The sequence below is a fragment of the Thrips palmi genome, unplaced genomic scaffold (genome assembly GCF_012932325.1).
Source record: "Thrips palmi isolate BJ-2018 unplaced genomic scaffold, TpBJ-2018v1 HiC_scaffold_16, whole genome shotgun sequence".
NCBI lineage: Eukaryota > Metazoa > Arthropoda > Insecta > Thysanoptera > Thripidae > Thrips > Thrips palmi.
The window spans coordinates 2476090-2490672 of record NW_023144625.1 but is presented as its reverse complement, the minus strand read 5'-3'; the positions used below and the strand labels follow the sequence as shown (position 1 = coordinate 2490672).

General features: G+C 39.6%; 2 protein-coding genes across 2 annotated transcripts; both read right to left on the bottom strand.

The window, feature by feature from the left end:
* Positions 1-8001: 8001 nt before the first annotated feature.
* LOC117642392 lies at positions 8002-9355 on the bottom strand. Its single transcript, XM_034380540.1, has 5 exons — positions 9251-9355; positions 9111-9161; positions 8843-9006; positions 8660-8775; positions 8002-8154 (listed from the first exon to the last, which is right to left on the bottom strand). The coding sequence occupies exons 2-5, from the start codon at positions 9128-9130 to the stop codon at positions 8002-8004; spliced, it is 453 nt and encodes a 150-aa protein (XP_034236431.1). The 5' UTR covers positions 9131-9161; positions 9251-9355.
* A 2054-nt stretch (positions 9356-11409) lies between these two features.
* Positions 11410-13443, bottom strand: LOC117642389. The gene is made up of 6 exons (XM_034380493.1): positions 13397-13443; positions 12985-13306; positions 12853-12885; positions 12572-12770; positions 11639-11883; positions 11410-11589 (listed from the first exon to the last, which is right to left on the bottom strand). The coding sequence occupies exons 1-6, from the start codon at positions 13441-13443 to the stop codon at positions 11410-11412; spliced, it is 1026 nt and encodes a 341-aa protein (XP_034236384.1).
* Positions 13444-14583: the final 1140 nt, after the last annotated feature.

Genomic DNA, 14583 nt, shown 5'->3' with positions numbered 1-14583 from the left:
TGAAAAAAAAAATTTTTAAAAAAATAGATATTAACTATTTGAGGCCTTAAGTGCCAAATTTCACGTTCAACCACACAGAACACAAACAATACACTAATTGAGAAAAACTGCAATCACTGATTCTTTTTCACGCATAGAAATGAATTTTTAAAGGTGGGCAAGGTTTAATCTATGTTCTGTGTTACTTAAGGTTACGTTATGGATGTAATGTGTTCCAAATTTGTCGGCATTTTACCTATCCTTTTGCCAATAAAAAAAACTTTTGGGCGTATAAAATATTTTGCTTGTTTAAGAAAAAGTGCCTGCCTAAAGCATTCAGTGCCATGACACCATTGTAAACAATCATTGTAATAAAGAATTGATCTGCAAGTGGGAAACAAGAAAAGACACAACAGATGCTTGGCATAACATACCAACAATTTGCTTCTTTATAAAGCTGCAGTTTACTGGTTTCGGCTTTAAATAGATCAAAGTGATTTTCCTGGGCTTTGTGACCTGCAAGGTGGTAAAGTCCTTCAGTCTTAAATTTTTTCAGCGTTTGCCTACTGACCGTTGAGAGGTGATTTTCGGCAAGGCTTGCTACAAACTGCTGTTCATCCTGGGGTTGCAGCAAGCGAATATAAGGGTCCACAGTAGCCTAAATAACAGAAAAGAACATAAAAGCTATGTGAAAACCTCATGAAAGTCTGACAACAAAATGTGAGGTTATGGTGCATAATTTATTTACCACAAAGAATCCATCTTCAACTCCAACATATCTTTCTTCAAGATCCTCTATCCACGAGATAAAACTACTCTCCCACTTTTGATCGTTTTGTAAGGAAACACGATCTACGTGAACAGGAAACATTTTCTCTTCTGCTACCTTTCTCCGGCTGACAACAATTCGTAACGCGAGGAGCCAGCGCAGGAACAGGCGCAGCCAACCGGCCTAGGAGATCTGTCCGAGTTGTTACTCTTCACCTTCTCTTTCGACCAAGTTCGATGAGCTGTTTGACGGCATCACGGCGTAACTCCTAAAAAACTAGTGAAACCTTCAATAGAACTGGCCGAAAAGAGAAGATAAACGTCTTATTCGCAGTCCTGACGCATATTCGCAGCACCGTGACGTCACACGCCGGTTCGGGGGGTTGAGGCTGTTGATGTGTGGAGCGCGAAACATCGGGCACGGCAGCCTCCTGGGAAACTACAGGTTCCCACGAACCTGCATCTGTCCGTGCTGTTGAATCGATTTACTAGAGATCCTGGCCACATCCCCCCTCTCTCTCTCTTTTGAATTTTTTTGACGCAAGTTCGTACTTTATTGGTAATTACTTGTTCTTTGTAGCAACATGTCGGCCTCGTTACGTAACGTAAGTTAATGAAGAGGATAAAGTTATTACGATTATCCTCATTGTTGGTGGTAGGTGATTTGGTTTTTGTGTATGTACTTGCTATTACATGAGCCTGTTCCCACAGATAGGGTTATGTGGGTGTTTCTCTCTCACCTGCCCATTATAGTTTATGTAAAAGTTTTAGTCGTTTCATTCAAATTTTCTACTTGTTGACAAATTTCAAAGTAATCGATCAGAATAACATTTTGAAAGCATTTAATTTATTTGAAAGAACTTGACACTGCAGAAAATTTGAATAATTTTGACTACTTTTGACCAGAATTCGTTCTGAGTCTTGGATCCAAAGAGGAAAAGAATCAGAAACAACCAAACATTTGGAACCAGAGCTCGGGGTTGCATCTGTGGGAATAAATTCATGTGTTGCAGTATGAATGCACTAAAAATGAAAATTCTGCCAACAATTGCTTAGAAAATTGATTTTAACTTTTTTAAAAATAAAACTCGCTTTACTTATATTTTGCTTTGATCGGAAATTCTTATTGGGTTTTGTACTTTCATTCTTAGGACTCCATCGGATATTGCTTAAGTGCTAGTCAACTAAATGAGTTGTATCACTATGATCTAAAGCTGGCAAACTTTTTAATGGACATACCCCTGAGAAAATGTGATGCGGTTCCAGTTAACCGTTTAAACTTCCCAGGCATGGATCCAGTTGAATTCCAAATTTTAAGGGAAGAGGTGAGGAAAATGTGGATGTTTGCCGCACAGAACTTTACTTGCAAAAAAACAGAACATGGATGGGGTCTCTTCTTTGGGCCGGAGATTGAACATAATGGAAAGTAAGTAAAATCTGTCTGACTTACTCCCAATTTTTGTTTCAAACCACAGCACAGTTTGTGGGCCTATTAAATGTGCTGATGTTTGTAATCATCTTCTGCAAATTATAATTTTTCTATAAGTTTTGTGAAGAAAAATTATTGTTTGTCCCTTGAGAAGCTTGTTTACCTAATAGTGCTAAAGTATATATGTTGCATAAGTTTCAAAAGAATGAATTGACACAGTATTTAAGAGGACTTTATTAATTGCTATGTGTATGGGTTGTTGACAGGCTGCTGACTTTGAATAATCCAGGGATAATGGGATGGCTAGCAAGAGTTCCATCTGTAGAGGAATGTCCAACTGGCCACCGCTATCTCAGGTCTCTCTGCTGCACAGATACTAGCGACAACATTTATCTGGGTGGTCCTATAAGTCTTGCAAACTTTGATGAAGTGGATCGAGTGGAATGCAAAAGATTTATTTCTTCCATTGAACCACGCAGAAATAAAATGTCAGTGACAAGGGTCCATGGGCGTCGTTTAGTAGCTGGAATGGAAGTGCTCTGGTCTTACAACTTAGATGCAACCAAGAGAACAAATCCAAACTTATCTCCACAAAATGAGTGGCAACTGGTAGGTGTTGTCACTGTCTCAATAATTTTATCTATTTTCAACTGATGGAAACTTGTTTAAAATAATTTCTTACAGGATACCTGTTGTTCTGAGGTAGAAAATGAAGGAAATCTGGAACAACTCCAGGTTTTAAGTACATCAGAAACTTGTAAGCAATCAGGACCTGATTGCAAGAAACGCAAAGTGGGTGGACATATGCCCAGTAGTAAGGCCCAGATCGTCAAGAGCTTCAAGCCTTGCACTTATTGTGGGATTAACATTTCATCTAATATTAAACGTCATTGGGCTTTATGCCATGCCAAGGACCTCTGCAAAGAAATGGGTGTTGAAAATGATAAGATCAACCCAGTTTCTCCCAAACTTTTCATGCAGCACCTAGACAAGGTTAACCATCTCTTCAACAGTCTGAATAACCACAATTACAAACTCATTCCTGCATGTAAATTCTTCGAAATAATGTAAGCAATGCAAAAATTTTGTAAATATTACTTGCTATCAATTTAAATCTCATCAAGAAAAGTATGAAGCTCTGTTGTTTTGTTTCATTATTGTTGATGAAGCCTCAGCCATCAGAATCATATCTCGTGTTTCAGGAATATTCCTTTGCTGAAATTGGATGCTTCAAGCGAAGAAAAAAACAGGATTTTTGAGACATTTTTATCAGAAGGTCGATCTGCATTCAAGAAGTACAATGTCTTGTACATGAAAGGGATTTCAGTACCCAAAAGTTATGAGGACCTGCTGTTGCCGAAGAAAATCACTAATTACTCTTGTGTGAATTGGAATGACACTCCTCCTGCCACTAATAATTTCTCATTGGAATCGTACCCACTTTCAGAGGTAGAAGCCAAAGTTCATGCCAAAGACATTGAGGACTCGCTCCACAATCTTGTTCTGGGTTGGGAAAAATAAGCTTTTTATCAACTTGATGCAAAAGTCTCAGCAAATAATATCCAATGGCTCAGTTTCTGCTTATGCAGTGTATGTATTTTATTTTGTTTATCTTTCCTGACTCAATTTTTGTTAAGTCATCATTTTTTGTAAAAATAAAAATTATGACCGGTTTTTGAATAAAAGCCTATGCTAATATTTTTACCAGTCAATTTTACCTCAGACCATGATTATTTTGAATTACGACCCTGGATTCCGGTGTGAGATTCATTTAATTTAATTCTCATAGGGTACAAAGAAGCTTCAAGATTATTTTTCATACCCTGTTCCCCAGCAGACTGCAGTGCGGGGTGCGGACGCGGACCGACACGACCACTCCTGACACTGGCTTCTTGCTGCTCTTATCTGTGACGCGTCAAATTTACTTCACTTATTCTGAGATGGTTTGAACATCAAACTCATCATCAGTCGACATCGATGGTCATTTGCTGTGCAGATTTACTGATTTTTAGTGCACAGTGGAGAACATTAGATCTAACTTCAATTTTCAACTTTAACCTAACAGTTCGTTTCCACTTCACTTCTTACATTCGGGGAACGCTACAATTCCTATTATTATCCTTTCATGACGGTGATTTACGTTCACTATTGTCTTCTAATGCTGCTTCTTATTTGCAGAAAGATGCAGTCCAACACAGTACTATGAACCGTCTGTTGTTCAATGCAAAGTTTTGGAAGAATGCATTTACTCTCTCTGAAGCCGGATCTAGAAGTACTGCTTCCCGGGCATGATCTGTATTTGTTCGATAAGGACTCTTGGAGTTGCATGAGAGGGTTGCTGAAACTCCTTGCTGATAATCTTTTTGCTAATGGACTTGCTGATCGTTACCTGGTGTCGAACCAAAATGAAGTCAGATTTACATGGACTTTGCACCTAAGTACTCCACATTATTCTCCTTCAGACAACATTGTGTTCCATTGGTGTGTTTGGAGAGAAGCTGCTGAAGCCAATCCATGACATTTGACAAATATATTGGTTTCTTTGTGTGTTTATGATGATTGGTTAAATGTGTTTTTTTTTAAAGCTTTATCTTTTATTTAGTTGTGTCTTCCTTTACAATTTATGTTTAGGTGCCTCGTACCATCAGGATTCAAGCAATTGCTGGAATCATATGCCGCTTGTAAAAATCTGCACATGGGGAATGTGTGTGGCATTCCTCTAGGAATGTATGACAAAGATTACCAAAGCTTTGCAGATGTCACAAAGATTATTTTGGTAAGATGTTTCACTTATGTCTTACCAGTTTCTGGTAATTGTGTAGGATTTCACATAATCAGTCTGGTCTTGTTTAAGCAGGTCATGACACTCCCAACAGATGTGCAACTTTATTCGTCTATTTGCACCACCCTCTCTAGTGCCTCTGCTGAGTGCAGCGAGAGAGTTTGCAGACTGCCAACATCACGTCAAGGCCACTTTCTGTATGTGTGAGCTGGTTTAACTTTTGCTTTGATTACCCACAAAAGCAATTATTTTAAGATCAATTTTAAATAGTTACCTTATTAAAATTATGACAGACCTAGTTCTTTTCTGGGGGCAAAGGTTTTGAAATAAGTCCCTTTTCAACATGTGGAGTCCTGGTTTTCATTGAGATTTGCTGGAACTTTATAGAAATTCAAATTTCTGTTGTCAGAATCAATTGTGTTCTGTCTGTTCTTTTCTCAGGAACGAATCAGAATCTCAGAATCTCATTTTGCCATGTGGATCACAGGAAAACTGCCAAACAAGAGCTGGTCCTTTCAGTAATACATGCTCACAATGTGAAGAAATATGCTCATTAAGTGATGTTTTACCCACTTTTCCACTTGCAGTTGCTGATGTAAGAATAGAGCTGATTTTAGATATATGCTTTTTCAATGTCATTCCCCCCAATTATCCCAAATAATATTCTTTCCCTTTTTTTCCATGCAGGTCTACAAAGATAATTTTAGTGGGGTGAAAACAGAACCAGCTGCAGATGAAAATGGAGAAGAAAACATAGGAGACAAATTTTCTTATCATGTAGTGCAAGGCACCGAATCAATACTTGAAACAACTGTTAAGAAACAGCTGCTATTGGGAAATCTGCTTCATATTGTGAAGACCTATGCTGCCCTGAGTCTTTCAGAGTGCTCTGATTATGCTGGTTTTCACCCCTTCCCACCACACAAAGTCAAAAGGACAAAGATTATTCTTGAATGCCCTGGATGTAATATTCCAAGTTCATGCACTTCCTCTTCTGCATTTGTGAGGTTGCTTCGTCATGTGAAAAGAAGGCATCCTATGGACTGTGATGTGCTATTGGCTGACATTGTGGAACGTTATGCTCCCCTCATTAAGTGCATGAAAAGGAAGGTAGCAAAAAGTAAAGTTCAGTGCCTAAAAAGAACAAAAAATGAAATTTAGTCTATCATCCCCTCAAATTGATCCAAATTGGCAACCCCAGGTCATAGATTTTGTCCATAATTATCAGTGTTTTCTTTTTGTTGATTGTACATGATGCCATCTTGTGAGACATTCTGTTCGCCTGGTTCTGCTTCTCTAAATTTTGGTTAATTGTTTAATCTTCTATTGCTTTGTTTTGATTGACGGGCTGATTATGTGGCCAGTTTCCACCAAAGGGTTAGATGAATTGTATGATAAAGTGCAAACGTTATCCAAAATCAAACTAGATTGGGGGCTTTTTTTATAATTTTGCAATTTTTTGTGTTGGATTTATTTTATGTTGTATAATATGTCAATTTTCACTTGTTCCTGTTCATGTTATGTGCATGGAAATGACACTTTTCTAATAGACTCTCCGAATGCTCTGTTTATTTTTTATGTGTTAAGTTGCAGTTGCCTCCGATGTGATCATTGAAGTTGGCGTCCTCATAGCCAGGAATTGTCTTGAGAAATTGTATGATAAAATGCAGGTGTTGTGTTGAATCAAGTATGTTGAGGTTTTTCTTTGTCTTGTTCTAATTTGTGTTTTAGATGAATTTTATGTTGTATAATATGGTTGTACTAACTTGTTCCTGCTCATTTGATGTGCATGGAAAAGTGCCTTTGGTAAAGGTCTCTCTAGATGTTGTATCTATATGAAGTAGTTTACTCCTCCGATGTAATCATTCTAGTTGATATTATGATATAATTTTGCGAGGCAGGAATCGTCTTGACATATTGTCTGTTTCAATGCAGATAGATGCTGTGTTGAATCAGATCTTAGGTTTTTTGTGTTGTGTTCTAGTTTATGTTTACTTGTTCCTGCTCATTTAATGTGCATGGAAAAGTCACTTTGATAATGAACTCTCCAGACAGCTTATCATTGTCATATATATTTTATTGCTTACTACTTCTGTTGTGAGGTTTTTCATAATGACAATGCAAATGCTGTCATTTTGTGCTGTCTATCTAGAGGTAACATTTCATTATGGCTGGCTGATAGCTTGATACCTTTAGTTTTTTTGTGAGAAGGCTTCAGAGTATACAACTGAAATTTTCCTGTGAATTTCTATAAGTAAGGAACTTCTGCGATTTAGGGGCCCCTTCTGTGAAGTTCATGTTATATAGCAATCTTTGGAAAGCAAACAAACTGCCACTAGATTAACTAAATGCTACAAAAGGAAAATGTGTAGAGGAATTTTTAAGGCATTAGGTTTTTCAACACCCACGAGTTCGTATATTTATAAAATTTCAGTGATGGCAAAGAAATTGCGAAATACTCTCGAACAGGCTTATTGTAAGAGAAGAAAAAGTGACCTCAAAAGAAGGAGATGTTGTCAATATGTCAAAAGTATATAATAGATTGCCACAAGATATAAAGTATAAAAAAGCCAAGGTCTTTGAAAAAGAGCTTAAGAAGTGGCTTATAGAAAGAGAGTTCTATAAAAAAGAAGAATTTTGGAAGTGGGATGATAAAATGTCAAGTTCGTGAGCAGGTCTTCTTTGTCAAGTTAAATTGAATTGTATTGTGGTAAACCGACATGGTCCTGGTGTTTTTGTAAACATGATATATGACCCAATAAAAGTAATAATAATAAAGCATAAAATGCTTATCCAAAATTGTTGAGATTATTGCAAGTCCACTTATCGCTGCCCCTACTCTAGAATCTCTGAAATAACTCCGAGCTTTCAGGATAATATATCTGACTTTATAAACAGAAAACATTGGTTAACAATACAACAGCCGTTTTCAGATGTTTAGCAGTACATTCTGCGCAGTTTCCTGTCAAGCTGCTCCCAGCATCCTGGAAACCTGTGAAGCCCAACGTTACATACCAAATTGAGTACCAAAACTCTTTCATTTTTAGATTAATGTATCAATTGTTTGAAGAAGTTCATCATGTTTTCTAAAATGACTTAAATTTGTGGTCTGGAGAATCATGCAGCAAAACGACAATTTCCCCTTCATGATGGCACATGAGCGGTCCCCTAATTGCTCTTTCCCTTTCGCATGTTCCTAAACCATGTTGGTTTTGAGAATAGAGAATTCTCAGACATCCAATATTTGTGTTCCAATCTAAGAAGGGCAGTCACATTGTTTGTAATTGCAAGCCTTCTGAGTAATATGGAAACACGACCAAAAGAAAATTTTAAATTGCTTTTTCAGTGAAAGTGATAAGGCTGCTATAAATTGTTGTTTGTATTTAATATGTTAATTTCACTGTATGAAGTGGGAAATTTTGGCACTCATATCACACATAACATTGTCAAAGAGTCGGATTCAAAAGTTGACACTCAATCTCATTTTTTAAGTTTCATGTTTAATCATAGTGTTTCTTGACACACAATATCATAGTGTTTTTTGACACACAATAACTAAGTAAAAAGGATGCAATCTTATTGTTTTGACACACTGAAACAATTAAGTACAAAAGGAGGCAATTTCATTGCTTTTTGGCATACACAAACAATATAGTAAAAAAGAAGGCACCTTATAATTAAGATTACATGAGACGACTGACGGCATCATCATACACCCAGTAGGTGTTTGTCAATAGCTGAAGGGCCTGTTCAATATCACCACACTTCATTGACAGGTCCTCAAGTTTCTGGTCAAATGGTGGATACGAGTAAACACCTGAAGCAAAATAAGGATGTAATGCATGATTTGTAACACAAACAGTCAGAAAAAGACCAAAACCTACCCTGGGCATGAGTTTTGACCCACATTAAGACGGTACGGTCATACATCTCGGGGTCATTTGACAGCATTCTTGCTGCGTCGGTGTTTAATGGGCTTTCTGGGTTTGGTTCAGCAAGCAGACGTTGAACCATGACACAGACATGTTTCAAGGGAATAGATGGCTTCCTTTAACAAAATATAACATTGTAATTACACAATGACTTCTCAGAAAATGTCAGGATTTCCGTTCTAAATCCTTACCATGTTTCAGCCAGTCGATCCATGCATACCTTTCCCCGTGGCCCAACATTAGGGTGAAATACCCTGGTAGTGAAAACAACCTGTAATAACAAGAGGCACTTGATTAGAATTAACATTGAGTTAGGCAAGTCCAAAGAAAAAAAAAGGTCATAGGATTCTTTGGCTTTACCTTTGGGGCCTCAAAAGGGTAATCTTGAGGCAGTACAAGCTTCAGGTGGAATATGCCAGAAGAAAACGGACCGTCTGGCCCTTGAATCGCCACCTCAATGTTCTTCATGTCTGCTGAATTAATGAGGAATATGCCATCCGTGTTCTAAATCACAAAAGACAGAAAATAAATTAATTGGTGCAAACCCTCTTTTGTCTGCAGTGCCAAGCACCAAATTAATGTAACCCATATCAAAGTTTTTGTCATTTACTAGTTCCTCTTAGTTCCTGCTCATTATTAGAGGTTCAGTTCTTACAGGTTGAGGCACGCCAAAATGTTCTGAGCTGTCAGAAATACTATGCAAATCAGTTAAAATTATAGAATTTTTAATTGAAAAGAAATAGTAGCTTTTGTGCCCCAAGGGAAGCAGCAAGACAAAACGATTACATAATGAACTGGGACTGATATCAGAGGATTAGATTTTGACGTCTAAATGCCATTCTTGGGCCATACGACTTCTTGACCTGCTTGTTCTCGTTGGTATGCTATCCAAAAACATTGGAAAACACTGGGGCAGATAGCAAAGGAACAAGAAACCTGGTTGCCTTACAATGCGTGTCCGCCCATGCCCGACGTCCCAAGATTGGCATTTTTCTTGAGAATAGTTCGCATGTGACTGTTAAAAATGGTAAAGCATAGTAATTTACATCGCCTGTTACATTTGGTTCAAATAGTGCCAGTAATTGGAGGACGGACATGGCCAGGCATTCATTGAAAGGCCGGCTCAGAGGCGTGGCGAGGCCGGATGCGCAATGAGGTTATGATAGATTAGAAACACGTATTTGGTTTCAAATCTAATATTCCCTAAAGATATCAAAATATTAGTACGAACCTCCGCAAGTTTGCCGATATCTTTCATGACTACCAGTGGATTCCGAAGGGTCATTGTGATGTTCGACGAGACAAGATCTGAATTGTATGGCTTCAGTATGGGACATGCACAGGGGGGCTGTTCCGGATGGAGCACGGAGGATGGAGCGAAGAGAAGCGGAGTGGGAATAGGCGTCTATTCGCTGCGCGCTTCCCATTCCGTTCCGCGCGAATCCACTTCCGCTTTCCTCTCCGCTCCACTTCACTTCGCTCTATTTTCCGGAAGGTCGCGTCTCGCGCCACGGTCACCGGAAGCCATATAATAGGCCGATCGAGGGGGGGGGGGGGGTCGCCCTTCCCTGAAGGCAGCGGAGCCGACTGAATGGTAGGCAAACAGTCGCACATTAACCCTTTAGGTAGGCAACTTTCGCGACATCACCCCACCCCCCCTGAACCCGTCCCTGGATCCGCCCTTGATCCGAACTTGCCTATGTGGCAGTCGGCGGGTGAACGGGTGGCAAAAAAGGGAAAGACAAAGACACTGGGGCAGCCCTGGTGACCAGATCGCGGCCGCGGAAATGGGGCGCTGGTCCACCGGCCAGATAGTGACAACGGCACAGCTACCCTCGACGCTGAGAGCCGAACTGTTAGAGCCAGAGATCCCGAACTAAAACTAGTTTCCAACCCAGCCTGCGCCTGATTTAAAATACACAAACAAAATTATTTTCAGTTTGAGTTAATGACCACGCACCGTTCGCAGTGTCCTGGGAAACCGTTCGCAGTGTCCTGGGAAACTGGCAGTGCCTTGAGGAACTGGCATTTCCCTGGGACCTGCGGGACTTTCCTTCCCAATGAGCGGTACGTTTCGTAGTGCCTGTTATCTCTTATGAAACTGACCTACCGATAAGGATCTCCATTACAATGTATTCCCGTGTGTCTGCATGGGCACCTTGCTCATAAAGGCCAAGACTCAGTGACTTCTATGTGATTAGCCATGACGGCTTGTCTCCAGTTTTACACTTCACTGAGTGTTGAACATAATGGCAAAATAATATGGAATTTAATTGCGACATGTGGAATATTGTGTGGAACTAACAAGCGATTTCAAGATGTATGTGTTGGAGAACAAAGATCCACTGAACTCGTCACTTTCGACGACAAACTGAAGTATTAGAAAAATGTTGGGCAAGGCAAATTTTGCAAGCATTAAGTAAGAAAATTTAGATTTCAAAGATATTTATTACCTTTTTCCGTCAACTCATTGAACCACAATGTTACAAAATTGGCTGGATTACCAAAGGCTGCTTTAATTAATCAAGAGGGATAAACATTTGCGATGTTGAATCATCATAAAGCCAGTATGTGGTTTCAGCCTTTTCAATTGTCAAACAGGTTTTAATCCTATATCTTTTAAAAAAAAATGCAGAAAGAATAATCTTTGGTGATTCTGCAAGATTAGGAACCTGGCAGCACATTTTTGGTCTAATATTCTGTACATGCCCATAAAATAACATCAAATGTAAAAGGGACCTAAACTACCACTTCATCATATTCTAAATCCAAGGCCTCTTGGATTACAGAGTCAACACTGAATGACGCTGAGTGTAAGAAGGTCATTATCTGTTCATCTGATGGCAGAGGGTATTGCAACAATTGATTTGTAAGAGCAATGATATTCTCGTCATTGCTGATGGAGGAGCAGCTTCGATGCCTATTTGGAATAAGCCCTTGATTAAGGCTGTTTAAGTCATCCACAGTGGCATCTTCAATCTCAACAAAAACATCTTGAAACAAAAAGAATCATGCAATCACAATTAATTGGTGGGGGTGGAAACCCCAAAATTTTTGTTTCCTGGGTGGCTTTTGGTTTGGGTGGGTTTCATTTTGAACGGGGTCGGCCACCCGGGTAATTTTCATTTTTTTGTTTTTTTGGGGGTTTCACTATTGAAACCCAAAAAAAAATTAAAAAACCCAAAAATCATTTTTCTTAACACCCTGCAAAAAACAATCCTGGGGGGGGGGGGGAACGCCCCAAACCGTTAAAAGGCCGGCCCTGTTTGGGGTTATTTTAATAAGAATTTTAATAAGGGGGGGGGGCCCCCCCCCAAAAAAGGGGAACCAGAAAAGGCCCCTTCCGGGATAGCGCCCGGCCCAATTGGAGAACCTTGTTGGCAAAACCAGATTGCCCGGGGGAGCAAGGGGGGCCAAACCACCAATGATATTAAAAACCAAAAAAATGAAAACCTGGGGAAATGAAGGGGGAAAATTTTGACCTTCCCACTTTTTTTTTTCCTTAAAAAAAAAAAATCCCCTTTTTGGAAAAAAAAACAAAAGACCCCAAAAAAAAAAATTTAAAAAATTGTTAAACTTTCCTTTTAAAAACTGGAAAAACAGGAAAAAAATTAAAACCAAAAAAGGGAAGTTTTTTTGCCAAAAAAAAAAAAATAAAAGGAAAAGGCCCAAGTCTCACACCCACCGATACATAATGAAAAAAACACCCTTGAACTACCACGTCAAAGACCCTTCTGAATGCGTTCATGATTGCGTCTTCAAAATCACATATTACTTGAGTGAAATTCCAATGGCCCAAGCGAATCCGTAAGTGCACAAGCACAGAGACATATGCGGCCTCTGTCTTTCTCTCCATGAGGCACCACAAAAGAGGAATCACCTGAATAAGATCATTTCTCAAGAATGTTACTTTAAAGAACAGAAGAATTGTAAATGAGGCAGGACTTATTAAAATTACTCACTGTGTGGCCATACACACAAACAATAGTGAAGACCTGATAAAGTTCCAGAAACCAGAAGATAGACTTCACTTATGAAACACGTTAATTATTCAAGTAAGGCAACAAGACAGATATAAAAAGTACACCTCTCACCTGATAGCAGTTGTCAATTGATGGGGAAATGTAAAAAGTGCCATCTGCAAACATTACTGGAACTTCTCTCAAATGTTGTAGATTCCTTTCGCTGCAGTAAATAACACTATGAGACCCATCCAGTGAATCCACAGACCCACTGTAGATGAAATCTTGCAAGTCCGTTGTTCTTGTGAGATGCGCCCAGGCAGGATTTTGGTGGATTGCAGTCAACTCCCGTAAATTTGATGGAATGCGAGGAAAAACTCCATTTCTTGACCTCTGCATTGATGAACGCAAACCTCGGTAGGTGAGACGTGAACGAATTTGACGGTTAGCATTTCTACAGACAAAACATTAAAAATGTGAAAAATTTCAAAACCTTATGATCAAGAGTTTTTAAAAGTAAAGGGCATCAAGGGATATGACTGACCTGCTTCTTTCCTGACGAATGATTTCAGAGAATGAAATGTGAGTCATGGATCTAGCTTGATTTACAATGTTCGCTCTTAAACCTCGAGTGAGGGCCCGCAACGGATCTGGGGCGTGGTTGTGCAGTTGGGTCTGCTCCAATGCACTTCCATAACGCCATTTAGCTCGCCCATGGCAAGTTGATGTAGCACAAATGAAGTATACTGTTGAGGGCGAGTTATAGCTGTAATGGTAATAGTATCCATCACCACTACAGTTAGGAATCAAAAGAAAAAAAAACATTAAATGTGATAAACTGTGCATGAACGTTGACAAAAATTAAACAAAAATTTTAATAGTTAAAAAAAGATTTTGCCTCCTCCTAGGGATGATTTTTTTGATGAATATATTTTGTGTTTTAAATGGTCGCCCCAACCTAAGAAGGCAAAAACCTGGCTTTTTTTTAAAAAAAACGCCAAAAAATTTCCCCAACCCCCGGGCCCCCCCATGATTGGTGGGCAAAAGAAGAGGAAAAAGGGAAGATCTTTTTTTGTGGCCTCCCCTTTACGTAGGGCCCCGGGGGGAACCAAGGGTTTTCTGTGGGGCCGGAATTTAAAATATTTTCCCTGGGAAATAGACGGGGGCTGGGCCATTTTCAGATAGAAGGGGGGGGGGGGAGTGCCCTCTTGATAGAGGGATCGGCCCGCGAAGGCAAATTTTAAAAGGTGCTTTGGGGGGTCTTTGCCGAGCGGGGGACCCACGGCCCGGCCCGCTGATGGCGGGAAGAAGAGGAAGAAAATACCTTCTCGAACATGGCGGCCGGCCCCTCATTGGTCCTAGCAGCCGACGGCGGCCGGCCGCCATGCGGCAGAGACCAGGTAGCGGATGTTTTCTTCTGATGTGGAGAGGCTGTACATCCGGTTTTCATCGTGTCATTTGTTCTGTTATTGTTATAGGTCCGAATCCGTAGTTGACTTTGTCTGTAGGTTAGGCTGCAATTCACGCAATTCACAATAAAATTTTATCGGTAAGATCGCTAGAGAGCATAGAATGATTATAAGTGACTCAGAACATCTTCAATTACAATCTTGCATCGTCCCCTACTGTTTTTGGTTGTAGTAGGGCCTTGGTGCCTTGTTTGCTGTTTGCCCTGCACGCTAGACGTAATGCTTCGACTCTATTTTTTTTTGTCAGAAGAATGGAGTTCCC